General features: G+C 45.7%; 1 protein-coding gene across 1 annotated transcript in view; it reads left to right on the forward strand.

The window, feature by feature from the left end:
• Window positions 1-26,875, forward strand: part of ABCA4 (ATP binding cassette subfamily A member 4) — a 151,933-nt gene that overhangs the window by 52,659 nt on the left and 72,399 nt on the right. The window contains exons 9-16 of the mRNA XM_036768201.1: window positions 159-364; window positions 1,273-1,449; window positions 4,701-4,923; window positions 12,099-12,320; window positions 16,094-16,298; window positions 20,165-20,230; window positions 23,843-23,932; window positions 25,490-25,664. Coding sequence (XP_036624096.1) covers window positions 159-364; window positions 1,273-1,449; window positions 4,701-4,923; window positions 12,099-12,320; window positions 16,094-16,298; window positions 20,165-20,230; window positions 23,843-23,932; window positions 25,490-25,664 — 1,364 coding nt within the window. The remainder of the gene's footprint in view (window positions 1-158; window positions 365-1,272; window positions 1,450-4,700; window positions 4,924-12,098; window positions 12,321-16,093; window positions 16,299-20,164; window positions 20,231-23,842; window positions 23,933-25,489; window positions 25,665-26,875) is intronic.

Consider the following 26,875-nt stretch of genomic DNA (forward strand, 5'->3'; position numbering starts at 1 on the left):
GAGCAAACACTGACTTTGTAGCTCTCCTTGTCTCCTGGTCAGTCCCCCCAGGGCAGCAGCTCATCCCTCAGGCTGTTTGGGTCAGAGGAGAAGGGAAGGAGATGAGTCCTTGTCACTTGGAATTCCTCCAACTCTCTTAACCTTGTCATTATTTGCAGTGCTTAACCCTGGATAAATTTGAAAGCTATGATGATGAAATCCAACTCACGCACCGAGCCCTCTCCCTGCTGGAGCAGAATCGATTCTGGGCTGGAGTGGTGTTTTCTGATATCTACCCCTGGAACAGCGTGCCACCACGCCATGTGAAGTACAAGATCCGCATGGACATAGATGCAGTGGAAAAAACCAATAAAATCAAAGACAGGTGATGGCCTTCTCATCTACAATCCATATATGGTGATGGTGTCTGCTAGAAGAGATCATGGCCATTCCAAGCCCAAGTTAGCTAAGCTTGTGGCCTTCATTGCCCTCTCCCCTTTATGTCAGCTGCAGTGGGTATATCAAGCACAGAAAGTCTCAGGGTTTGTTGTAACCAAAAGGCTCATTTTAATGTGAGTTGATATCCAGAAATAGTGAAGAGGCCCATTTCCTTCAGCCTTCCTTCATCCCTAGGATTCAAACCAATTATCTTATTATAAATGTTCTATCTGTTGAATCTTTCTGTAAAATACGGATGATGGTATTACTGAATGAATGAATGAAAAAGCATTTATTAAGATTTACTATGTGCCAGCCCTGTGCTAAGCCCCTGAGAGAAAAGTTGAAAAGCCAGGTAATCTCTTTCTCAAGGAACCCTCAGTATAACTGGGAGAGACAACACTTACATGAGAAGACCTGAAAGTCCTAAGGGTGTAGGAGTAGGACAGATGGCAAGGCCTAGGGGTCCTATGGGTCTGGATGGCATGGATGCAGGGCAGATGGTTCAGGGCCAGGGGACCTTAGCAAACAGTGATAGAGTAGATAGACATAGTGGTCTTCCATCTTACAGCAGGATTACATTTAGTGATTCCCAGCTCCCTTGAAGGAAAGAGACTGTGGAATATTGACAGCATTGCTAAATCAGTCCACAAAGTACAATAAATTCTTCCTAAATTCATGATATAATTCGGTGAGATCTGAGGCCTTCCCATTGCAGAATAGAATTTGAAAAGTCTTAGGGAAAGAGTTCTAGAGTGGGTTTTTAATTGCTCTAGTAAGAGCCTCAGGAACTTAGAATGATGTGCACAGTCCATGCCATTGAAGCTGGTCTCCATCTTTGTTTGTCTTTCTCAGGTACTGGGATCCTGGTCCAAGAGCCGATCCAGTGGAAGACTTCCGTTACATTTGGGGCGGGTTTGCGTATCTACAGGACATGATTGAACAAGGGATTATAAGGAGCCAGACCAAGGCAGAAGTGCCCATTGGAGTCTATCTGCAACAAATGCCATACCCCTGCTATGTAGATGATGTGTGAGTCAGAGCAGTGCCTGGATCTTCTTGCTTGATAAGCTGGGAGGTGCCTCTGGTGTCAGGAAGGCTCAAACCCTTTCAGTCTTTGATCTCAATCTGGGACCAGAGAGAGAATTCCTGGGGGGAGAGGGGAAGGACAGGAGAGAGCTGGCCAGGTGGCCCAGCTGAGGAAAATGTTCCATGGAGCCATTGTTTCCCTGCTCTGATGGGAAGAACATCAAAGAAAGTGAGAGGGAAGAAAGAGTAAAAGCATTTTTGTCCATTTGATCGAGGTTCCTGGAATCATAGAATTCTAAAACTGAACGGATCTTAGAAGGGAAGGTGAAAGAAGGAAGAAGGGAAACATCCTGAAAACTAGAACAACAGAAGTTAGATTTGTGGAGTACATATGTGGAAAGTCACAAAGGGTGACCTTGGGGGAGAAGGGCCAAGACATATGAATTTCACACTGTATAGTGCATTTGGTATTTTTAAGGACACCAGCCAGAGGCACTTTCTCCAACAAATCAAGGCTCTGCATTGAAATTCAGTCTGGTTTCTGGGAGCTACTGAATAATGCAGCTCCTTCACTAATTAGCATTCTCATGATAGATGTTTGATGAAAAGGTAAAGGAAAGTGAGAATGGCAACAGGCCACAGTGGAGGGAGAGCCTGTCCTGGAGCCAAGAAGACTGGGTTCAAGTCTAGCCCTTGACATCTCCTGGATACGTGGCCCTGGGCAAGCCATTTAACCTCCTCATGACCCTGACAATCATTTAAGACTCTTTGTGGCCCAGTAGGCCCTGATCAGCATGGGCTGAGAGCTTCCTCGCTGGGAATTTTCTACACCAGTGAAATCACAGGTCTGGGCCAAGGAGAAAAAGATCATAGGCTTTTAGCTCCTGGGTACTCCTTCCCCTGCTAACACATGCTCACTATTAAAATCCTATCCTAAACAACTGGTTCTATGGTTTTAATTATGGGGACGAGCATGTTCCTTCTAGCCATGGCAACCTCATGGACCAAAGGTGGATGGAGGCAGCAGAGTTAGCTGAGGTTGTCCAGGGTGGCAATGCCTGAAAAACGAACATAGACATCTGAATGGTGGAGTGGAAAGAACACTGGTCTAGGAGTCAGAGGACCTGAATTCAAGATCATTTCTGCCACTTACTACCTGTATGACCTTGGGAAAGACACAACCTCTCTGGGCTTTGGTTTCCTCATCTGTAAAACAAAGGTGGCCAAGGAGGTCCCTTCCAGCTCTGGCCCTGCAATCCTATCAAAATTTCCTAAGATATGCCTGTGCACTTGTTACAGCAGGGTTCAGGGCAGGGAGCAGAGGTAGGAGGAGAGAACCAGATCCAGGCTGGCCTATGGGTTCCCATCTCTTTCATGGGCCAGTTATTCTTCTTACAAAGGGAGAACTTACAACCCCCAACACCAGCTACCTCTGGTGATGTCATCTGTCCTTCCTGAAGTTTGCTTTGGGCCTGGAGGAGGTGGGAAGGGAGGGACACTCAGCTAGACATTTCAGAACCCTGTTGGGGGGAGGAAGTGTGGAGAAGTGGCAAGAAAGGAAAAGGAACCATTCCGATAAGCATCATGAGTGACCTCTGGTGGTCAGATCCCAGGAGTGCAGGCTTTGTGAGCTTTCTGGAAGACAAACTCCTTTTCCCCAGGCAGTCAGTCAACAAGTGTTTATTGTGTACTTACTATGGCTGGGCACTGTGGTGATGAAACTCGTGGGTGGGTGTAGGGTCCTTCCTGTTGCAATATATAACTGCTTTTAATGATTAATCACATCAACTGGGGGTTGTACTAACAAATTGAACGCATGTGTTTTCACACGTGGAAAATCCATATTGCGTTTAGACTAGAACACTAAATACTACATGCCTCCTGGACAAAAAATGTAATTATTTTCATTGAGAATGTCCAATAAATAGTTGGAAGTGGAAGCAACCCCTGAATTCTGAGACAATTACCATCTTAAATAAGTCAGCTCTAATTGTGCGTTTAGTATCCATTCTCCCAAAGAAGGAGGATTTGGCCACCATAGGATTCACGCGTGAGTATACAGGGAAGATTATGTTGATTCATAGGATTATGAATTTAGGGATGTGAAGGAGCTTAGAGGTCCTCATTTTACAGATAAGGAAACTGAGGCTCAGAGGGGTTAAGTAGCTTGTTCTGAGTTACAAAGCTTGTCATCTTCTAAGGCAGGATTTGAACTCCTAGTACTCTATCTTCTGTACCATGTAGCTGCCTAGATTGCCTTTAGTAGGAGACGGCAGGGCCTGCATGCTTACATTCACCACCAACATATTGTTTGTATGACTGTCCACTTGAGCTCTAGCGCCAGCCTGCACATAGGGCTTCTCAGTTTAATTGAGAAAATATTTTTAAAGCAAGGCATAATACTGGGCACTGGGAGCAGAAAGATGAAAACAAACAGACGAAGCTTCAGGTTTCTTCTTGGGGTCTTAATGGAGATCACTCTTTACCCTGACCACCAGCCCAGGTGGACACAGATACACTGTCAGGTCTTTATGAATGTAGAACGTAAGCTTGCACAGGGATTGGCTTTTGTTTTTGTCTTTGTGTCTCTGGTGCCTAGCACAATGCCTCGAGTGTCCTTTTACGGCTTTAGAGCCAGCAGGGACTCTAGAGATCCCTCATTTTATAGATGAGGATCCTGAGTTAAAGAGAAGTGAAACAGTTTCTTCAGGATCACAGTCAGTAAGTAGCAGCACTAGGGTCTCTGGCTCCACATTTAATAAGTGCTCTTTCCCACTCTGATGTATTTCCTCTAGCACAGAGGTTCTTAACCTAGAGTCTGTGAACTTTTTTTAAAAAGAAATCCGATAATTGTGTTTTAATATAATTGGTTTCCTTTGTAATGCACTTTATTTTATGCATTTAAAAACATCATTATCACCAGATTGTCAAGGGGGTCCGTAGCACACAAAAACTTTAAGAACTCTTAAGCTAGCAAGGGTTTGACAAAGGCTTGATGAACTGGATGAAATACACAAGCTATGTATGGGTCAGCAGCCCTAAAGCCAGAAGACCAGCCCCTTCCAAAGAAGCGGCAGCATCCCTGGGAAGGAGCTGATGGGCGACCCTACACATAAAAGTATGGTTTCATTCCAGTCATTGCTTTGGAGCCCACGAAGCCTTCTGAATTCCTAATGGTGTTTCCCTTCTGCTCTCTCTCCCAACCTCTCGGCCTCGGCCTACGGTGGGTCTCCTCTCTTCCCCGGCATCCGCAGCTTTATGATCACTCTGAACCGCTGCTTCCCGGTCTTCATGGTGCTGGCCTGGATCTACTCGGTTTCTATGATGGTGAAGAGCATCGTGCTGGAGAAGGAGATGAGGCTAAAGGAGACCTTGAAAAACCGGGGTGTTTCCAATGCTGTCATCTGGTGCACCTGGTTCCTGGACAGCTTTTCCGTCATGGCGATGAGCACATTCCTCCTGACGGCCTTCATCACGGTAAGAGCTAAGGGGGAGCCAAATGTCCCAGACTTCCCTGGATCCTCCCCTTCCTTCCTCCTGTAAATGGGCCTGTGCCAATCTCAGCACTCTTAAGACAAGCTACAAGTACCATGCAGATTGTTCAGCCCCATCAAAGGAGGAAGACTAACGGGAACTCCCTTGGGTTCACCCATCACACTATAGACCCCTTTTAAGCCACCCAATTAAAGTCAGCTTAATTCGATTTAATAAGAATATGTAGGAGACAGCATGGCATAGTAGACAGAGACATGGCCTTGGAGTTAGAGATACCTGGGTTCAAGTTTTGCTTCTAATATACCCACCATTTGTGTGACCCTGAGTAAGTCACTTAACTTGTCAGTGTTCTAGGCAGTTATCTCAGACTATAAACTGCAGAGAAAATACCAACCTGCATTGAGAGTGTATCCTCATTGGAGAGTTCCCCAGATCAGTGAAATCACAGGTTTAGTTCCTTATCTGTCCCTATTAACCAGCATAGGCAGAAGACCATGTCTGTAGAAAGAAAAAAGCTCTGACCCTGGGGATAGAGGACATGGGTTCTGCTACTGGTGTGACCTGGAGCAAATTACTTCATTTCTTAACTTAAAAAACAAATTCCTATTAATACTTACTAACTCGCCCCTCCCTCTGCCTTCAGATCCCCACCTCTCCTTATAACAACTAAGCGTAGTCAAGCAAATCAAATCAGCTCGTGCATAGGTCCTGTCTGAAAATGTAGGTCTCAGCCCTCTAGGAAACAACACGTAGATCATAGATTTAGACCTTGAATGGAGCCATCTGCCCCGGCCCCTTTGTTTTATAGAGGAGGAGACTGAGGCCCAGGGAAGTTAAGTGACCTTCCTAAGGTCTCACAATTGTTGGTAGGAATGGGATTTGAGCCCGGGTACTCTGATCCCAAGGACAATGTTCTTTTCATCATACCATGCCACTATGTAAGCAGAAAACGTAAAGTAATTTTGGTGGGGGCCAAACCCTAGCGAGTCACTCATAATTTGGAACATCAGAAAAGTTCTGTATAGGAAGAGGTGGTGCCTCACCTGTGACTTGAACAGAAGTAGGCGTTCTAAAGGGTGATGGGAGATGGCACACCAGGCATGGAGCGTGTTCTGTGCAAGAGTGTGGTGGCGGGAGAATGCCCTGCATGGAGAAGAAATGTTTCATCAATTTGGCGAGTGAGTTAGGGGGAGAAGTGGGAAACAAGTCAAGAAAGCACTAGGCCGCACCCGACCCGGGACAACTTGAGCCTGAGTAGATGAACTACCTTTTATAACATGTCTGCAGAGCTTTGGGGAAGCAGAGCCGAGCAAGGGGCACTTGGCTATCAAGAGACCTTTGTTTCCAAGCGTGGGAGAGATCGTCCAAGGAGTTCTCCTCCTGGGGATTACCAGTCCCAATCCTCCAAGCGCCGGCTTGCTTTGGAATGTGGAGAGTGTCCCAAGTAGTGTTAGACGGAGACACTTGGGATATTTATTACTGTTAATCAAGCTCAGATTCACTCTTAGTTTTCTACTAAGCACATTCTCCTGCCTGAAGGAGTGATTCCTGTTCTAATAACTAGAACATGGAGACCTTACCACTTGGAGTATATATATATATACTAATAATAATAATAATAGCCATTCTCATTTAATATTGTGAGATCCTCGAGGGCACAGACTTTGTTTTCTTCTTTTTATATCCCCAGTGCTTCACACAGTGCCTACCGCGTAATAGGCCTGTAATGAATGTTTATTGACTAACTAATGATAGCTATGATTTATGTAGCATTTTAAGGCTTACGAAAAGCTTTAAATACATTATCTCGTTTGGAACTTGACATCAGGGCTATTGTTATCCCTGTTTTTCAGAGGAGGAAACTGAAGTAACACAAAGCCATAAGCTGGAATGGATCCTACATTCTCCCTGGGCCATCATATGGAGTCATTGCCCACTTGAAGATGTTGGGTCTCCTGTTGGAAGCCTCCCTCACCCCTAATTACTTAAAGCCTTATTATTATGCCTGGACCCTATAGATATAAAATTCCAGCTTATGGCTTTGTGTTAGACCGCACTTGGGAATGGTGGAATAATCATTTGTTTTGGAGCCAGAGGACCTGGGTTTGAAATCTGGTTCTATCACTTCGTATCTGAGTAACCTTGGTCAGATGCTTAACTTCCCGACACTGCACATTCCTCGGTAAATATCTAGGTTGAACAAAATGACCCTCTAAGATTGCTTCCAGCTCAAAAAGCTGGAATCCTATGTTTCCAAGCTAAGAAAAATTCTGAATTCTCTTCTTATAGACCCAATCAAACTAATCCCACTCCTTTTAATGCTTTTTTTAAAAGGTGCTTTAAAACATTTTCACTGGATTATAAGAGAGATCTAGGGAGATAATGGCCTTATTTTAAGTTCTACATTAATATTAAAAAAAGGCTCGCAATTTATTAACACAGGCTAGTCTAACTAATTTCTTAACTATTAATATTACTAACAATTAATAGTAACTATTAATAACTAACAATTTACTAATACACAGGCTAGTTAACTAGCTTGCACTGGGCTTGAAATTAAAATTAAATTAATTTTAAATTAAAGTTTAATTAAAGTTAACGTTGCACTGGGTTTGAAATTTCCAAGTGATTCTGAGAGACCTTCATAAATGAGTGCAGTCTTGGTTATTTGGGACTCCCAATAGGGTAGCTCCTTCCCTCTCTCTAGGGGCCCCTGGTTCCTTCCTTCCAATCTTTTATCCCAACCTTCCCTATTACCCAAATTCTGAATTTTCTCAGCATAATAAAAACTTAATAAATGCTCATTGACTGACTTGAAAACACTTGAAATGAATATGGACAAAGATCTGAATTGGCAATAAGATTTTGCCCTGGTAGTTGCTGATAAGTGACTTTTAAAATCTATTTTCTTAATCGATGGAACACTAGGATCCCAAAGCTTTGAGGAAGCAAGGTGAAGAAAAGTTCACCAGAAGCGCCTCGGCCACACACATACATGCAGTCCTCCGCGTGGGAATTGGAATGTCATTTGACCGCAGCCAGAAACAAGGCTTTCCAAGCGGAAATAGTTTTCCTTTGATTGATTCTCCCATCTTCCCCTGACCACTCCCTCCTCAGCTCCACCAGTCTGGAGGAAGGCAGGAAGCAAGAACAATGGGAATTCCTTCTGGTTATTCCAGCTATTATTAAGAAAAAATGAGTGCTGACATCATTTTAGAAAGCAGTGTATGGCGAGCCAAATTAGCCAGGGATGGACAGGGAAGATCTCTGCTTTGGACTAGAGGTTTCTTGGGATTTTAATTCCATAGCATCATAAAGCTTTGGCCCTCAAAGGGACCTCAGATATTCTCTGCTCCTGTGTCCTTATTTGAAGGTGTTTTGTTTTTTTAGGTAGATAACCTTTGATTTATGTGGAGAATTTCTTTGGAATGAGAAAAAGGACAGAGAAACTGATTTTCCTTAAGCCTAAGAAGTACAATTTTTTCCATGTCCTGCAGCCAAACACAATGTTTTATGTGTATGTGTGTGTGTATATATATAAACATATATATGTATTACATATAAATGCATATGTATCTATATCTATAGAATGTATGTATCTATATCTATGAGGGCAGCTAGGTGGCTCAGTGGATAGAGCCCTGAGCCTGGAATCAGAAAGACTTATCTTCTAGCCTCAGACGCTTACTAGCTGTGTGACCCTGGGCAAGTCGTTTAACTTTGTTTGCCTTAGTTTCTTTATCTGTAAAATGAGCTAGAGAAGGAAATGGCAAACTACTCCAGTATCATTGCCAAGAAAACCCCAAGTGGGGTCATGAGTCAGACAGGACTGAAAAAACGACTGAGCAACAACAAATCTTTGTCTATACCTACATCTATGTCCACACCTAAAATATTTTTATTTTAACTATTTATGTGGCTATATATTATATATAAAGTTATAATTTTATTTAAAATACATGAAAACTTTAATAAGCTTAAAACTGTACTTCAGACTTATTTTTGTATAACTATTTTGACTCTCTTAAGCCCGAGCTTCCGTGTCATAAAGAAACAGTGTGGCCTTCTCTGGTTGGATAGGCCATTCTCTTACCCATGGCCTGGGGAGCTCTGAACTTAGCTTTCACCCAAACGTATCCTTCTTCTAAACTTCACTGTTACGGTGACAGCCACCATCCCCGGTTCAAAATCTTGGTGTCATTCTCTCTTCCTTTTCGCTCACCGCACACATCCCATCACTTAGTAAACCCTGCTGCTTCCACAGCTTTTCTCACATGCACCCGCTCTTTCTTGAACTACCGCAGTAGCCGCCTCCACACTGGCGTTCCGATCTCAAAGCCCTCCCCACCCCCTCTGTCCTCCGGACAGTTGCCTATGATGCTTTTACTAAAGCACAGGGTTGACCATATCACTCCTCTGCTCCTGATGCAGCATTGGCTCCCTATCACTTCTAGGGTCAAATGTGAACTAGGATTTGGCATTCAAACCCCTTCAGAACCTGGTCTCAACTTACCTTTCCAGGCTTATTACACATCTCTCCTGTTCACACGCTTTACAGATCAGGCACACTGCCCTTCTTACGCATTTCCTCATATAGCATTCCAGCCTCCCTCCTTCCTGCTCTTGCCCTGCTTGCCCTCCCTCCTTCCTCTTAGAATCCCTTATTTCCTTAAAGACTCAACTGCAGGATGACCTACTACATGAAGCCTCTCCTGATCCCCCCAGCTGCCAGTGCCTTCCCCACCCTCCACCTTACCTGGCATCTTTGTATCTCCCTATCCATGTATGTTTGTCTCCTCTGCTCTTAGCTCCGGGCCTGTTTTATGATTTTCTCTTTGTGTCTTTGGCACCAAGCACAGTGTCTGGCACATCCTAGGCACTGCATAAATGTCTGTTGATTGATTGACCTATTGGAGGCTTTTCTTCTCGATAAGTGTGCTTTTTGCTCGAGCCCCTGCCCAGAATGTTTCCCTGGAAACATCTGAATTTGCCATGTTTTGGGGTGGCTTTCTCCTCAAAAGTCACCTCCTACCAAGGTGTGTGAACTTAGAATACTTATTCAGCCCAACGATGGGACTAACCTTCTACCCTCCTCTGACAAAGGAATCCAGCGACTAGATCACTGGACTTGGAGGCAGGAAGAACTCAGTTCAAATCCCACCTCAGATATTTATTAACTGTGTGATCCTGGGCACATTAGTTAACCTCTCTGAGCCTCAGGGAAACAATAGCGAGTGCTTCAGGGGGTTGATGTCAGAATCAAGTGAGACCACGTGTGTACTCTGGGAATGAGTTACTGCTATAGTGAGCGATGTTTCTTAACCCCTTTCTTCCAAAGTGGTTCCTTGTCAGCCCCACAAAAGACTCACAAAATTCATAAGGAAAGCTTATTTTCAGAAGCATGGCTGTACAGATTCTAGGCTACACAATTGAAGCAGTCCTTGCCCTCAATGAGCCTGCAGTCAATATGAATGCGGTTAGCTGGGCCAGCTCCTTACTATGTATGTAACCACCAGAATGGCACTCTTTTATTTCATTGAGTTGGTTTGGATTGTTTGAGGTTGGGAGGGGCTCAGTTCAAATCTCTACTCTATGACTTATTATCTATGTGACTTTAGGTAAGTCAATTAACCCATCTGGTTGAGCTAAGGCTCCTTCCAGCTCTAAACCTGTGATCTGACCAAATTCTGAGTGTCCTGCTTTACCCATCGAGGTCACCTAGTATAACGTACGATGTCATGTTATAAAATATTAGTGAATCCGTGTGAATTAAGGGGTAGAGGTCTAGGCTAGGAGCCGGGAGACGCGGCTTCCTTTCCAGCTCTGATGCTTACCAACTGTGTGATCTTGAATGAAGGACTTAACCTCTCTGATTCTCAGCTCTTGACTTGTAAAATGGGGAGAATGATACATATTCTACTTTCCTCACAGGGTCATCGTAAGGAAGCTGATTTGTATACATTCAAGGATTATGGAAATGCAAATTATTATTATTTTCTAATATATTGTTTTAATGTTATAGAATATTATGATATTATACATTATAATATAGTTGTAATAATATCTCATTATTATTTAATAGAATCAGCAAGCAAGTCCAATGTCCTCATTTTACAGATGAAGAAACTGAGGCCTGGCTTGTTTGGGCAGTTATCAGAAGCAGGCTGTGAACCTCAGACTCCTGAACCAGTTCTCACCATATGAGCTGCCTCCTGGCTCCAAATGACCCAGTTCAAACTAATATGTCAATGTAGACAAGCTCAAGGGACAAGGGACAATTACTTCTTTTTTTTCTACCTGTAGGATCCAGCACAGTGACACAATAATAACAATTAGCATTAATATAACGCCTACTATGTGCCAGGCACTTTTCAATCGTTCTCTTATTTGATCCTCATAACAATCCTGGGAGGTAGATGCTATTACTATCCTCATTTTACAGTCGAGGAAACTGAGGCAAACAGTGGGTAGGTGATTTGCCCAAGGTCACATAGCAAGTAAGCATCTGAGGTAGGATGTGAATTCAGGTCCTCCTGACTGTAAGCCCAGCTGCCTCATGGCTGACTGGCATATGGTAGGCAGCTAATGTTTGCTGAATGGTTGAATTAATGACTAATAATTTGGGTGATGTATTTCTTGGGTTACATATTTCCTAGGATCATAAACTTAAATCTAGTACGGATTTTATTTGTCTACTTTTAATTATTTTTTGAGACTGGGTCTTCCTACCCCACCCAAGCTAAAAGGGCGTTGTCCCTCATTGACTCTACCCCTCTGCTGACTGGCCTGGAAGCTGTAGTTTGCTATACTTCCAGCCTGGGCATACCCCCTGTTTCTAGGGGCTCATGGTATTGTTGTCAGACTTTGTAGACACCCAATCGACTTTAGCCCAACTTTAGCTCAGAACTCCTGAACTCAAGAGATCTACTGGCCATAGCCTCCTCAGTAGCAGGTACTACCAGCATACACCACTATATCTGGTGAGATCTCCTTTTAATAAGGTACAATGTCTTTTTAGTCTCTAAGGATAGATTTGCGAGCTTGGACAAGAGGTTGCTGAGAGGGAGCTATTGAGGCATCTGGCAAAACTTAGTGGAATTGAATTATTGATGTAGGTGAATGAGACTCACCCGTCTTTGTGATGTCTTTGGTTGTAGCACGGCCAAGTCCTGCACTACAGCAACCCGGTCATCCTCTTCCTGTTCCTCTTGGTGTTCTCCATTGCCACCATCATGCAGTGCTTCCTCTTCAGTGCCTTCTTCTCCAAGGCCAACCTGGCGGCAGCGTGCAGTGGCGTCCTCTACTTCACCCTCTACCTACCTCATATCCTGTGCTTTGCTTGGCAGGAACGTATGACAAACCAGATGAAGATGACGGTGGTAAGTGTCTTCCTCTTTCCCTGATGGGATGGGAATGTCCTGGTGTTGGCTTAATGCCTGTTCTCTAAGAAGGGCTGATTGGTACCTATTAGCCCAGAAGTATCACTTAAGAGCAGCTTGCCTAATTAGGTAGTTTCCACTTAAGGCTAGTACCACAAACTGAATCAAAGCCAAACGGAAAAGAAATACACCCACAGTTCAAGGAGGTGGTAGAGGTTGGGAAACTAGGAATACTTTGGGGAGGGAAGATGGAAAAGAGAATGATGGAGAAAGAGCTCACCCTAGCCTGCTTTCTGGTAGCCTCCTATTCTCGCTAATTATTCTTACTGACTAGATGCTAAGCTCTGTTGTTTCTGTGCTGCCAAATCACTGTTGTGTTGAACTGTTGAACACTGTTGTGTTGAACAACTGAAATACTGTTGTCAGTGTTCTCTAAAATTGGCGCCCTGGGACAATACACTGATAGCCCTGCCCTAGTCTGGCCCCTTGATCACATTGGTTTCAGGAAACATAGGGCTAAAAGTCACAAATGGAGGGGGTAGAAAGAAGTTTCTTATTTTAAGACTCACATGTGCCCTCGTCCTGACCTGCTAGATCAAGCTGAACTAGACACAATTTGCAAAACTCAGATCAGCTTTGTGGCCCCCAGCTCATTTGAAGATCCAGATTGGCCCTTTTCCTTTATTGTTCCTTTCCCTGACTCAGTGGTGCCGTGTGTGGTACAATGGAACAAATTTGGGATTTGGAGTCTGGCCCTGCCACTTACTACCTATGCCCTTGGGGGAGTTGCTAACTTCCTCTGTGCCTCAGTTTCCTCATAGGTAAAATGAAAGAGTTCGACCAGATACTCGGCAATGTCCCTTTTATTTCCAAATCTGTCTCTATAATACCAGTATTGGTGATTTAGCTTCCAGCGTGCACTTTTTAGATTTTCCCAATGGACCTAAATTTTTGTATCTCCCTCCAAATGTCCTTAAGCTGAGGCCCTAAAAATGCATGGATGAAATGGATGCAGAGATGACTTTGCAAAGCCAGGAAGGCAGGTACAGAGACTCATATTGAAGAGACTCACCAGTCCAAGAAGCCCCAGTAATCAGCTCTGCCTTCACTCTAATTATTTCCAAATGTCCCCGTCTCCAATGGCTCATCAAGCTAGAATAAACTGCCTCACGTCCTTTAGTTCTCTTACCCTTCCTTTCTTCTCTAAGTCTCTCCATCTCCATTCAGGTTCTGGTGGGGGAGGAAGGCCATCTGTCTCTAGTTTAGGAAAAGACCTAATACTGTAGCTCTTGTTCCTCACTGTTTACTTGCTGTTTGCCACTTATTTCTGGCATTAAACCCATAGTTAATTGTTGATCTTGATAACATGGTCTTTCCCAAACTTCCCGTAATAGTCAGGTGACAACAATTCTTTTCCATTCCACATGTGGGCAGAGCTGGTCAGTTCCTGTGATAATTGGGCAGACAGGAGGACCACTATGAGGATTCTCCCAACTTTCAAGTCTGCCGGGGATGCACAGATCATACATACCCTAGTTCAGGCAGGAGAAAGATCTGGGCATCGCAGAAATATGTCTGGAGACCACCTTCCTCCTGAAGCAAGAGCCTCTAAGTCCCCCCAAGTTCCTCAAAACCTTCAAGGCCTTTTAGTTAAGTAGAGGCATGTACCGTGGGCCTGGCCGAGTGGTGATACTCAGGGCTCGGTGGAGCCCTGATTGAAGGGATCCCACTCCCCTTCCAAATTTCCTGTGTTGATACCATGGGGAATTCACCCACCTGGCTTGTCTTCCATGCAAACAGCCTGAGAAAACAAATGCAGTGGTCTTTAGTCTGGGGGTGGCAAAAGGTGAGCAAACACTTACTGGGAGGCTTTCTTTGAACTGCCTTTTTCCGAAAACTGGAAGTTTCAAATTTGTAGCCAAGGCTGCCACTGCTGCGGCAGTTCTAACAAATCACATTTGAGCTGCTGTGTAAATTCTGGTCTTTAGGGAACAACATTCCACTCAGTCAGTTCTGCAAACAAGTGGAAATGCACTTCTTGTCCTGGAGAATAAAAAGTGATTTAAAACTGGCACCATTTTTAAAAGAAAGGACTTCTCTGCTGTCCTTCGAATAGAGCTACAGTTCTCATCTCCCTTCCCTTTCTGCTCGGTTTCTTTTCTTTCAGAAAGTGAAATGGTTTAGGGTACTGGATGTGGGGTCAGAAAGATCTAAGTTCAGTCCCTGCCTCAGACACTTTCTACGCATGAGACTCTGGGCAAGGCGCTTAATCTCTCTTCACCTCAGTTATCTCACTGTAAAACGGGTACAGCAACAGCCCCCCACCTTACCAGATTGTCGGGAGATCAACTATCTGTGAGATGCTTTGCAAGCCTTAAAGCACTATTTAAATACTAGTTGTTATAAACATATCTTGGAGCATGGTATGGGCATGCCAGGGTGTGCCATCACACCAGCTCGTGCCCCTCATGTGGTTGTGACATAGTCAGGAGCACACCCTGTACCAGTGAGACAGAGGCAGCGTCCGCAGGCTCCTTCTCTCCAGGACACTTCAACGTAAGGCACGCAGACTTTCTCTGTGGCGTTCTCAACTCATGTAGAACTGGACCAAATCCTCTTTGGTATCACATGATCTGCAGCATGGGGTGGGGGTGGGGGGGCGGCTGATGGGCCCTAGGGCCCTGTTTTACTTTGCTGTGTTGTTGCTGCCGCCCTTTTGTGGTGGGGAGAGGAGGAGGGAAGCTGGGAGGAATCTTGGACCTGGGATTTCGTGAGGAGTACCAGTGTGGAAGTCCCTTCTCCCAGGACGGGTTGGCACTTGTCTGCCCTGTGTTAGTCCTAGAGAGTCGCTTAGAGTTGGGAAGGAAAATGACTTGATCAGGGCTGCCAAGCCCAGTAGGAGTCAGAGAGGTCACCCTGGCTCCCAGGCCGGCCCTCCGGGCAGCGCGCCGTGGGCTGCAGGACTCAGAGTCCTAGTGTCCGGTGCAACTCATAGGACCCTAAATTTAGAACCAGAAAGACCATCCCCTCACACCGTCAGTCAACAAACACCGAAGTGCCTACTATGTGCCGAGCACAGTGCTAGGCACTAGGGATATGAGTACAAAGAATGAAGCGATCCTTATTCACAGTAAGTCTTCCGCTGGGGAAACTGAGGCCCAGAGAAATGAAGCACCATGCTCCAAGTCACAATCTGGTAAGTATCTGAGGCAGGAGGAATAATACTAATATTAACAGTCACAACAGCCAGCATTTATATAGCATTTTAAGGTTTCAAAAACCTCATAACAACCCTGGGAGGCAGGTGCCATACACCCATTTTACAGATGGAAATCTGAGACACAAAGATTAAGTGACTTGCCCAGGATCACTCAGCCACTAAGTGCCTGAGACTGGATTTAAACTCAGGCCCTCCTGACTGTGGGCTCAGTGCACTATTTACTGCTACAACGAGCTGACTTTAACAGTGGCTTCTGGCTTCTGTTAACTGGATGAAGAGGTGGTCCAGGCAGGGACTGGGCAGAATTCCCAGACACCTGAGGGTCTCCGTGACACCTCTTGATTCCCTCATCTTTCTTCAGTCATCCAGTACCCAGCACACAGTAAGCACTTAATAAATGCTGTAGTCCGATTGGCACTGGAGAGAAATACACAGGCCTTCCTGGGCACTCTTTCTGCTATCTGCACACTTGTGTTTGTCGTTGTGTTATGTGAAGGACTGTCCTGCAGGTTCTGGGACACCTACCCTAATATCTGTGACTTTTTTTGCCCAGAGCCTGCTGTCTCCCGTGGCATTTGGGTTTGGCACTGAGTATCTGTCTCGCTATGAAGAGCAAGGTCTCGGACTCCAGTGGGGCAACATTGGCAAGAGCCCCATGGAAGGGGATGAATTCAGTTTCTTGCTCTCCATCAAAATGATGCTGATTGATGCAGCCCTTTATGGCTTCCTGGCCTGGTATCTGGACCAAGTACTTCCAGGTGAGTAAAGCTCTACCCAGACAAAATGATGTTTCTCGTTGCCTTTGGGCACATGATAAAACAATCTTCACACGCTCATTTTTTTTGCCTCTTTGAGGGAGAACCTCCTAGCCACACTTCCCTTTAGTTGTTGTGGCGGTAGCATTGTTTAGTTGTTCCCTGTCATGTCTGACTCTTTGTGACCCCATCTGGGGTTTTCTTGGCAGAGATACTGGAGAGGTTTGCCTTTTCCTTCTCCAGCTCATTTTACAGATGAGGAGACTGAGGCAAACAAAGTTGAGTGGTTTGTCTATGGCTAGTAAGTGTCTGAACACTCTAGCCACTGTACCGCCTAGCTGCCTCCATTTAGTTGTACCTTCCTTCTATTTTCTGGTTTCATTTACAGTGGTGATACTGAAATGGATTTTTTTTTCTTTCAGCAGTATATCTATTTATTGATCATTGACAAGAATCTTACATTTAGAGGCCAGTAGTAAATTAATGTCCACAGATGGTCTAATAACCGTGGAATTCTTAGGACCCTCTCCTCTTATTTTTGCAACTCTGCCACCATCACTGCAGAAGCAGAAATGGTGGGCAAAGAAGACTGAGGGCCATTTTGTTTCTCTCTTTGTTTCATGAAGATCTTATTTCCCTCAGGGCAGACATATCCCGTGTTCTTCCATTTCCCCCCACTGCTTGCCCTGCTCCCCCCTTCACTGCTCCTCACATTCCATTGTGGGGTACTCATTGAATGACATTATCTGGAACAGGAAATCCAAGGGCAAATAGAGCACGTGGGACAGCCATTCTGCCCACTGGGCTTGGGGGCAAGCTCTTCCCATGTTCACAGGATCAAGTTCCTGGCATCATATAGAATCTTAGGAAAGGAAAGACTTCCATAGTTACCACTCCATCCCCCTAATTTTACTGATAAGAAGAATGAGTTCCTGATAGGTTAAGGAATTTACCTCCCAAAACAAAATAGGTTAGGGTGGGAATTTGGAGACAGGCCCTCTGTGTTGTTGGTGGGAAGTAGTTCAGCAGAAGCAAAGTTGCCAGATGCCTTAGTGCTGGCTGATGAAGCCACATCCTTTTTTTTTTTGGAGCTCTTTTGCCATTTGAGTTAGTCTATTTTTTAAGGTGTTGTTTTCTTCAGTGTATTTTTTAGTATTTTTTTGGGTCTCCTTTAGCAAGTCATTGACTTGTTTTTCATAGTTTTCTCGCATCCTTCTCATTTCTCTTCCCAATTTTTCCTCTACTTCTCTAACTTGCTTTTCTAAATCCTTTTTGAGCTCTTCCATGGCCTGAGACTAGTTCATGTTTTTCTTGGAGGCTTTTGATGTAGGCTGTTTGACTTTGTAGACTTCTTCTGGCTGTATGTTTTGGTCTTCTTTGTCACCAGAGAAAGATTCCAAAGTCTGAGACTGAATCTGGGTGCGTTTTCACTGCTTGGCCATGTTCCCAGCCAACTTACTTGACCCTTGAGTTTTTCGTTGACTGCTTGCAGAGTAAAGAGAACTATATTCCAAGCTTGGGGGGATGCACCAGCTCTGCCACACCAGCACTCCTCCTTCCCCAAGAACCCCCAACCCGGACTGGACTTAGACCTTCAGCAGGCTCTGCCCTCCTGCTCTGATCTGTCACTTAATTCCTCCCACCAGGTGGGCCTGGAGCCAGAAGCAACTGCAGCTATAGTTCTGTAGCTGCCCCACCTCCACTGCCCCCTGGGCGGTGGCTGAACAGGGAACTCTATCACCCTGACCCCAGCAGCTTTTCCCACTAACCTTCTCCACTGTCTTTGGTGTTTGTGGGTTGAGAAGTCTGGTAACTGCTGCAGCTCACTGATTCAGGGCACTAGGGCACGCTCCGCCCGGCTCCTGGTCTGGTTGGTCTGTGCCGCCCACGCTGGGCTCTGCTCCATTCCACTCCCAGCTCCGTGTGGGATAGACCTTACCCAGAGACCATCCAAGCTGTCCTGGGCTAGAGCCCTGCTTTCCCCCACTATTTTGTGGGTTCTGCAGTTCTTCTATGTTGTCTTTGGTGTTTGTGGGTTGAGAAGTCTGGTAACTGCTGCAGCTCACTGATTCAGGGCGCTAGGGCCCGCTCTGCCTGGCTCCTGGTCTGGTTGGCCTGTGCCACCCACGCTGGGCTCTGCCCTGCTCTGCTTCCAGCTCCGCGCGTGAAAGACCTCACCCAGCAACCATCCAGGCTGTCCTGGGCTGGATCTCTGCTTCCCTGTGCTATTTTGTGGGTTCTGCAGTTCTAGAATTGGTTCAGAGCCATTTTTTATAGGTTTTTGGAGGGACTTGGCCGGGAGCTCACACTAGTCCCTGCTTTCCAGCCGCCATCTTGGCTCCGCCCCTGAAGCCACATCCTTCATACATTTCCAAGAAGGCCCATGATTCCCAACACCCTGCAGATCTCAGCACAGGGCCTAGCACACAGAAGACACTTAATAAATGTTTATTGATTGAGTGATTCCTCCTGCCTGCAGCACAGCTTCTTCATCAGTGCTATCCAGCGTAACGAAAGCATTTGTAGTTAAAGTATCATCCAACTCTAAAAAGATAGCACATCCCTACAGCTGGGAAAGGCCTGCCTTGATTTGAGTGGCCTTCAAGTCAACTAAAAGCCAGTTTCTGTGCTTAAGCAGTGGGTAGGTGCTTTCCCCATTGATATCTTGCCTAACTCCTGGGGTCTTAGAGGACACAGGTTGGCAGCGGGAGAGTGAGTCTGGAATTGACTGGAGACAGGCTGCTGGTTTGTGTGAATGTAAGACTCATGGCTGTTTGACCATTTTAGGGAAATCTTGGTTAGTACAAACGAACAGTCAAGCTGTAACCAGGGAGTGGTAGTCTGTCCTGCTGTGGAGTGATAACACCACTCACACTCCTTCAGCAGAGAGATGCACCTGACTTTAGAACTTCATTAATAAGAATAATTAGTTAATATGGGGAACTACCACATGACCTGCTTCCTCTCCAGGACAACTGCACCCCCAGTGACCCACCTTGCTCTGCTTCCTCCCATTTCCAAAAATGTATATCCGAGAGTCTCTATATATACATGTGGGAGGGTCAGTGTTCTGGGGGTTCTGCCCCCTTCCGTGAGACATTTTCCCCAGGTCCTTTCCTAATCCCAAACCTAATTTGTACAAAAGAGGTTTTTTGAGGGTACCTTTCATGAGTCTCACCCTGAATGTGCTCTGTAGCTCTTGTCCTAGACACTAAAATTGCCCATTATAGCTTTGATGAACAGACGAGGAGCTGGGCAGCTAAGAAAACTCCACAGTCTTGCTTCTCTCCTGCCCTCCAATAAGTAGTTCCATTAGGGCAGCAGATTGGCTAGACTCCAGATGTCCAACTTTTGGTCATCCATTTCTGGGAGCATCATATGACCATAACTCTGGAGCTGGAGAGAACCTTGGAGACCATCTGTTTGAGCCCCTTCATTTATGGAAAAATTGAGGTCTCAAGAGGTTGTAACTTGCCCAAGGTTACACGGGTAGCAGGTGGTAGGCCTGTGATTTAACTCAGGACATTCCCACTGCACCAAACTGTTCGTATCAGTGTGGGCCCCTCTCTTTCCTGTTTGCTTTAGCACCCTAACTTTCCTGAAAATATAAGAAAACTAGTGATGTAAGAATATGAGAAAATATAAGAAAACCAAGGCTCTTTTGATGAAGGCATGCAAAACAGTCGGTCCTTGTGAGAGGCTGCAGTTCTGGTGTGTTATGGCTAGTGAAACTATAAATATCTATAATTATAGTCTGAGATTCACATAGATAAGTCCCAGGCGCTTACAAGAATGTAGTTGGGTGGGGGCCCAGTTAGAACATTTAGTCTACACCTCCTTGTTTATGTGTGTTTGTGTGTGTTTTCCAGGGGACTACGGAGTACCACTTCCTTGGTATTTCCTTCTGCAAGAGTCCTATTGGCTTGGAGGTGAAGGTGAGTCCTGAAAACCTTCTGCCTGGAACTAGTTGTGCTGTCCCATCCTGTTGAGATGTGACTAGGGGGGTTAAGGTCCCTTTCTGGAGCAGCTGGAGAGATTCCAGTGGGAATGCCAGCCACTGGCTTTGAACCTGGGGAGCCCATCATTAGGAGGGTGCTATTAGTGGGTGAGTCAGCGTGCCCCCTGAGGGCCCTCTGCTGCATTGCAGAGGCCTTTGGGCATCTGAGAACATCCCCCACATGTGTCCCTGCTGTGTGTGAGAGATGTCTGATAAGCCCTTTTATTTTTGATAACATGAGTGAGGGAGATTGAGTAACTCTCCAAAGGAGAGGCCTAGAACAGCAGCCCTTTCACCACTGGGTGCTCATGACTGTTGAAAGCCTGTGGGATGGGGGCAATCATAGAATCAACCACACAGTCCCTGAATCAAGTGGGTCCCTGAAGGGCGATTAGCACAGCCCACTGCCACATCCGTAAATCTCCTCCGAGGTGTTTCTTTCCCACCCCACCCCCAAACCAAATGTCTTGATTTTCTATCTGTATCCCCAGCATCGACAGAGAGAAGGGGAGAAGAAAGGAAACAAGCATTTATTAAGTTTCTGCCCTGTGTGAGGCCCTATACTAAGCGCTTTACAAATATCATCCCTTTTGATCTTCACTACAACCTGTGAGGTCGCTACTATTATGATCCCATTTCACACTAGGGGAAACTGAGGCCAACAGAAGTCAAGTGACTTGTCCAGGGTCACACACCAAGTAAGTGTCCCAGGCTGGATTGGAACTCAGGTCTTCCTGACTCTAGGACCGAGCTGTGTCCTCTGGACCACTTTGTGCTTTGCACTTAGTAAGTACTTAAAGCTTTTTCATTCATTCATTCAATTTCAGGGGTTCTTGAACTTTTTTGCATTATGGAGCCCTTTTCAGAACAATGGTTTTAAATGCATAAAATAGAATGCAGAGGATTACCAAAGAAACCAATTAACTAGATTGAAATAATTTTTTTTCCCATTCAAGTTCATGGACCCCCTGAGATCTATCCACAAGCGATGTGTGGACCCCAAGTTGGGGATCTCTGATTCTAACAGTCTTCTCATCTCTTCTCTCCCTCCTTGGACCCCTTAGCTTCCATTACATCTTAGCTCAAATACTACCTCCTCCATGACCTCTATACCAATCTCCCATGGTGCTAGTGTCTTCCTCCACACTCCTGACTATATTTTGTGCTTACTTTGCAAGTATTTTTGTACAAGGTTAGGCAATAGAGTCCTGTACCTACTGTCAGAAGACCCGGATTCAAATGCCGATGCTGCCACGTGCTTCCTGTGTGACCATGGATGAGTTACTTTAATTTCTCTGGGCCCCAGTTGCTTCATTTGTAAAATCAGGAGGTTGGGCTGGATGGCCTTTAGCTCCACGTCTGTGATCCTGTGTGGGTTTTCTCCAGTAGGATGTAGGCTGCTCTGTTACATCTTTGTCCTTATATCCCCAGAGCTGAGCCAAGTGCCTGGTACGCAGAGGTAGATTAATAAATGCTTGTTGAATGAATCAAGAATTGAACCTCTCTTGAAACCCTCCTCCTCCTCCTATTCACCTGGTCTTCATCCTCTCAAACTCTTCAAAGGAACAGGTGGTTCTCCCAAGATGAGACTTTCAGAGTTTCTGGTGGGTTAATCCTCAGAACAAATATTCTCAGGTCCCTTCCATGCTGATACAAGTACACAGAAGGCCTAAAGTGGGGAGAGATCAGGGCATTTGTTTTGCCATGAAGCTTTAGATAAAAGTTCACCCTTCCCACTGATCAAGGACACCTGGCCAAGGTAGGGTTCTGGAATTAGGGATTCTGGAATTACCTCCCCCCTGCTTTTTCTTTCTGGTATCTGGGGACAGAGGCAGAGAAGGAAACTTCAGGGACAAGGCCTTAAGTGGGCTCTGTGGGCAAAGGAAATGCTTCCCAACTTGAAGTGGGAGAAGCCCACCCTCTCCTCCCCCTCCTCCCAAAAAGGCACTTTTTGGTATTCGCTCTGTAGTGGCGGGCTTGGGCCTGGGTTAGCCCTCACCAGGAAGACCCTTCAAACATCCAAGTAGGTCTTACCCTAGGGCTTTTATAAGGCTTAGGTGATTTTAAAAAAATGTCTTAAACCCAGAGCATTCAGACAGCTTAGTGTTTTTCTGTATAGCTTCTCCTATTTATTTTTAGATAGTCAATAAGCATTTATTAAGAGTTTACTAGGTTCCAAGCATAGGGATAAGTGCTAGTGATATAAAGGACCTGACCTCAAGGAGCTCACATTCTAATGAGGAAGAATGAGTGAATTTTAAAAAGAAAGCTAGTGAAAAGCTAGGGCTCCTTCAGAGATGGGAATCCTCTATTCAAAGGATGGCTGGAGAAACCCTAGTTTGTTATAAAAGGCAGAAAACCTGTCTGGAGTGTCCTTATAAGCAGGTTGTCTGTCCTTTACATCTTATCGCATCACAACTCCACCTCATCATGAAAATTCTTTTATTAAGAACCGTGTCCTTCATCCGAGGGTAAATGGCAGAGAAGGACCCACAGCAGGATTGGCCTAAATACCCCTCCCTCCTCTCCCCCCCACCCCTCTGTGACCCTGGTGGGGTCACAGCAGGGGGATGCTCAGGGACAACATCCTACCCTCTCCTTTTAATGGAACTCAGACCATCATTTCACCTCCCTCAAAGGAGAAAGAACTTGCCCAGCATCACAAAGATAGCAAACGGCAGAGCCAAGATTCCGCCTGCAGAGGCGTACCCTACTACTGTACCCTCACTTCCTACCTCCTGCCGTACCCCTCATCCTCCCAGCTTCTCAAGGTGGTTGTCTGCTATGTAAAAATGCATAGGACCCGAGAGTAAATAATGAAACATACCTCCCCCTTCCAGGTGGAGAAGCAGGGGCTGCTAGGGGAGAGTGTTATATACAGATTCAGGTGAGGTCATTATATTGCATGATTTTGTATGTACTATCTGTGTGTTGGGGGAGGGAAGGATATTTTTTTTCCTCCAGAATAAATGACTATGATATAAAAACAAAGAGCAACAACAAAACCTATCTTTAAAAATAGCAAAGGAGTCCCCAGAGTGAGAGGACGCCCCCACCTCCATCTCTCCCACTTCACCCACTGCCTTAATAGGACCCCGGACTGGGGAGAAGAGCACTGAGCATCTAAAGACCAAATAAACCTTGTCATCAAATCCACACTAAAAGCCCCCTCCCGACAGGCTCTTCCACTTCCTGACACATCCCAATGCACTGAAACTGCCTGACTTTCAATGAAGCTTGTATTACAAAGCCCTCTGGAACGGCAGTGACTCCTGGGCACGGATTGCGCAAGGGGGCACCCAGAAAGCTGGAGTGAAAACTCTCGCTGGTTTCAGTACGTCACAGGTGGCTGCTGAGTTGGGCAGGGGCGGTGCGGTGGGGGTGGCTACCCTGAGGGGACCTGATGCTAAGTGTGCTGACTTGGCTGTTTGTGTCTGCCTTGCTGGGCTGCTTCTCACGGGGAAGATTCCTGGCCTCTTATCTCCTCTCCGCCCACTAACCCTTCCCAGATCTTATTGAGAGACTTAACTCTGACTTTTGGTCCCTATAGGATGTTCAACGAGAGAAGAAAGGGCCCTGGAAAAGACTGAACCTATAACAGAAGAAATGGAAGACCCAGATCACCCAGGGGGATTACATGGTATAAACCCTAGACCAGGAGTTCTTAAATTTGTGTGTCCTGGACCCCTCTGGCAGTCTGAGGACGCCTGTGACATTCTCAGAATCATGTTTTTCAATCCCTAAAGTAAAATATGTGAGATTAGAAAGGAAACAAATTCTATCAAAATATAGTTGTGTGCGTGTGTGTTTGTGTTTAAAGTTCACAGACCCAAGAGATTAAGAACCCTTGCCCTAAATTTAAAAAAATTACAAATATATATATGATAAAAAGAAATAAAAATAAACCAAAAAAGCTTTTAAAAATGATAATAAAAAGAATAAAAATAATTTTAAATATAGAAAAACAAATTATAAAAAAAAGAATCCTTGCCCTACCTAGACAAACAAGGAAACCCAAGCAAAGGAAAAGGGAAGTCTCTAAAATGTAGAAAAGGCCAGAGTAACATGTCTAACTTGGGTGAAAGGAAATTGAGGGAAATTAATGGTCTTCATTGACAAAAACTAGAGCTGAACCCTTTGGAAAGGAACAGTTGCACATGTGCAAAAAAGCATGGGGCAGGGGGAAAAGCAGGGGGGACCCCCAGACATGAGCACATATTTCCTGGAGAAAGCCTATTCCGAAGTGGGTAACGTGTTTATGCCCTTGTTAAGTGAATCCCAGGCGAGTTACACAAATACACTGACTTCACTTCCGAGGATTTAGCAAGAACAATTAGCTTGGGTCACTGGGCTCCGAGACGGATATGAGCTCCGAGGAAAGGCAGAAAACATAGCCAGTGCCCCGGCTGTACGTGCAGGGGGAAGCCACCTCCAGAGAGCCTTCTCCTACCTCAGATGTGGTCCAGAAAATCCGAGAGCCCTGTCGCTCTGGTCTAAGTTACCTAATGACGCCTGCCTGGTGGGCCCAGGTTCACAGTCATCGTCTCCCTAACCTGGATTCCCATCTTTCATGCCAGGAGACATTTCAGCTTTCTTTGGAGAGGTCAGCAAAGCCAGCCTCAGAGTCAAAAAGACCTGGGTTTAACTCCTGCCTTGGACACACATCAGCTGTGTGAATACGGGAAAATCACTTAAACTCTGAACATGTCATGTGACTCCAGGCAGGAGCGTAGATTCAGAGCTAGAAGGAATCGGAGAGGTCATCTAGTCCCATTTTACAAGAAAATGTTTAACAACCAGCTCTCCAGGGAAAGGATGTACTCATGACGTAACTTTTAAGTTTAACTTACATTATTAACATTTTCTCCATCATGTTCTTAAGTCTACACAATCAGCAAAATGTAACTTAAGCCTCAAAATTGGCATTTGCCAATTTCTGAAGCATAAAGGCCCACACTGAACATTTAACAATCAGCTCTCTAGAGCCAGTAGAAGCTGGTTCCAGCACACTGCTGCCTCTGGAGCCTTGGTCTGGTAGGGAGAACAGTGAGCCTAGGTCAGGGGACAGCTCTTGCCCGCCTAGAAAGTTGGGTGATGTGGCTTTGACATCAAGGGATCTAAACTAGAGACTTGGTGCTAGGGGACAGGGCAAGACCTAAGGCGCCCCCGCTCATCTGACGACCTTTTTTTCTCTAAGATACTTTCTTTGAGAGAGAGCTGCCTGGCCTGGTCCCCGGAGTGTGTGTGCAGAATCTGGTGAAGGTCTTTGACTACCGAGGCAAGCCCGCGGTGGACCGCCTCAATATCACCTTCTATGAGAACCAGATCACGGCCTTCCTTGGGCACAACGGCGCTGGGAAAACCACCACCATGTGAGGACCTGGGGAGCCACCTGGTGGGACCCGCAGGCTTCGGTGGGGGGTGGGGGGTGGAAGATGCGCTCTTTTCCTGGTGATGCCTCTTAGGATCCACAGCTTCCTTCAGGGCTTAGCATAAGTGCCGCTGTGAGATCTCTTCAGTGGTCAGTTAGGGGTAGCTGCTTGGTGCTGGGCCTGGAATCTGCAAGACCTGAATTCAAATCCAGCCTCAGATACTTAGTAGCTGTATATAAGTCACTTTACCTCTATCTGCCTCAGTTTCCTTAGCTGCAAAATGGGGATGATAACAGCACCTGCCTCCTAGGGTTGTTGTGAGGATCCGACGAGATGGTAATCATAAAGTGCTTAGCACAGTGCCGGGCACACAGTAAGCGCTCAATCATAAGCGTTTATTCCCTTCCCCCGGTTATCTTTTATTTTTATGGGCTGGGGTGGGGAATGGACCTGAGGTTCTGTTGGCATAGAGAACTCCCAGTGAGGAAACCCCCTTCTACCAACGTTGGCAAGCTGGCCCCTGCTCTTCCACTTCTGGTCTCAGAGAGAGTTGTCTGGGGCTCTGAGCAGCTGATGGACTTGCCCAGGTCCAGATGGCCATTGTGCATCTGTGAAGCTCCTCCCCATACGGACACCAGCCCTCTGTCCCCATGCCACAACATCCTCTTGGCTTTACTTCCTCAGAGCCTCAGACCCACGCCGTCTCTCCCTGCTGGACTGTAAGCTCTTCGAGGGCAGGGACTTTCGTTTTGTCCCCCTAATTAATAGGATTGCAGATTTAGAGCCGGCAGTGACCTCTATATGATCCAGGAACTGGGGAGATGAAGCCACTTGCCCGAGATGACTCAGGGTTTATGTCAGAGGTGGGATTTGAACCCAGGTCCTTCTATGTGCCACAGACTCTGTGCTAAGCGCTTTATAATCATTTTTGTTGTTCAGGTACGATTTTTTTGTTGCCCCATTTGGGGTTTTCTTGCCAAAGATACCAAGTACATTGCCATTTCCTTCTCCAGTTCATTTTACAAATGAGGAAACTGAGGTAAACAGGGTTAAGTGACTTGCCTGGGGTCACACACGTAGGAAGTGTCTGAGGCCAGGTTTGAACTCATAAAGATGAGTCTTCCTGACTCCAGGCTGGCACTCTATCCGCTGCACCACCTGGCTGCCCCATCTTTACCCGATTTGGTCTTCATGCTTAAACTCTTTGTAAC

The sequence above is a fragment of the Trichosurus vulpecula genome, chromosome 7 (assembly GCF_011100635.1).
Source record: "Trichosurus vulpecula isolate mTriVul1 chromosome 7, mTriVul1.pri, whole genome shotgun sequence".
Taxonomy (NCBI): Eukaryota; Metazoa; Chordata; class Mammalia; order Diprotodontia; family Phalangeridae; genus Trichosurus; species Trichosurus vulpecula.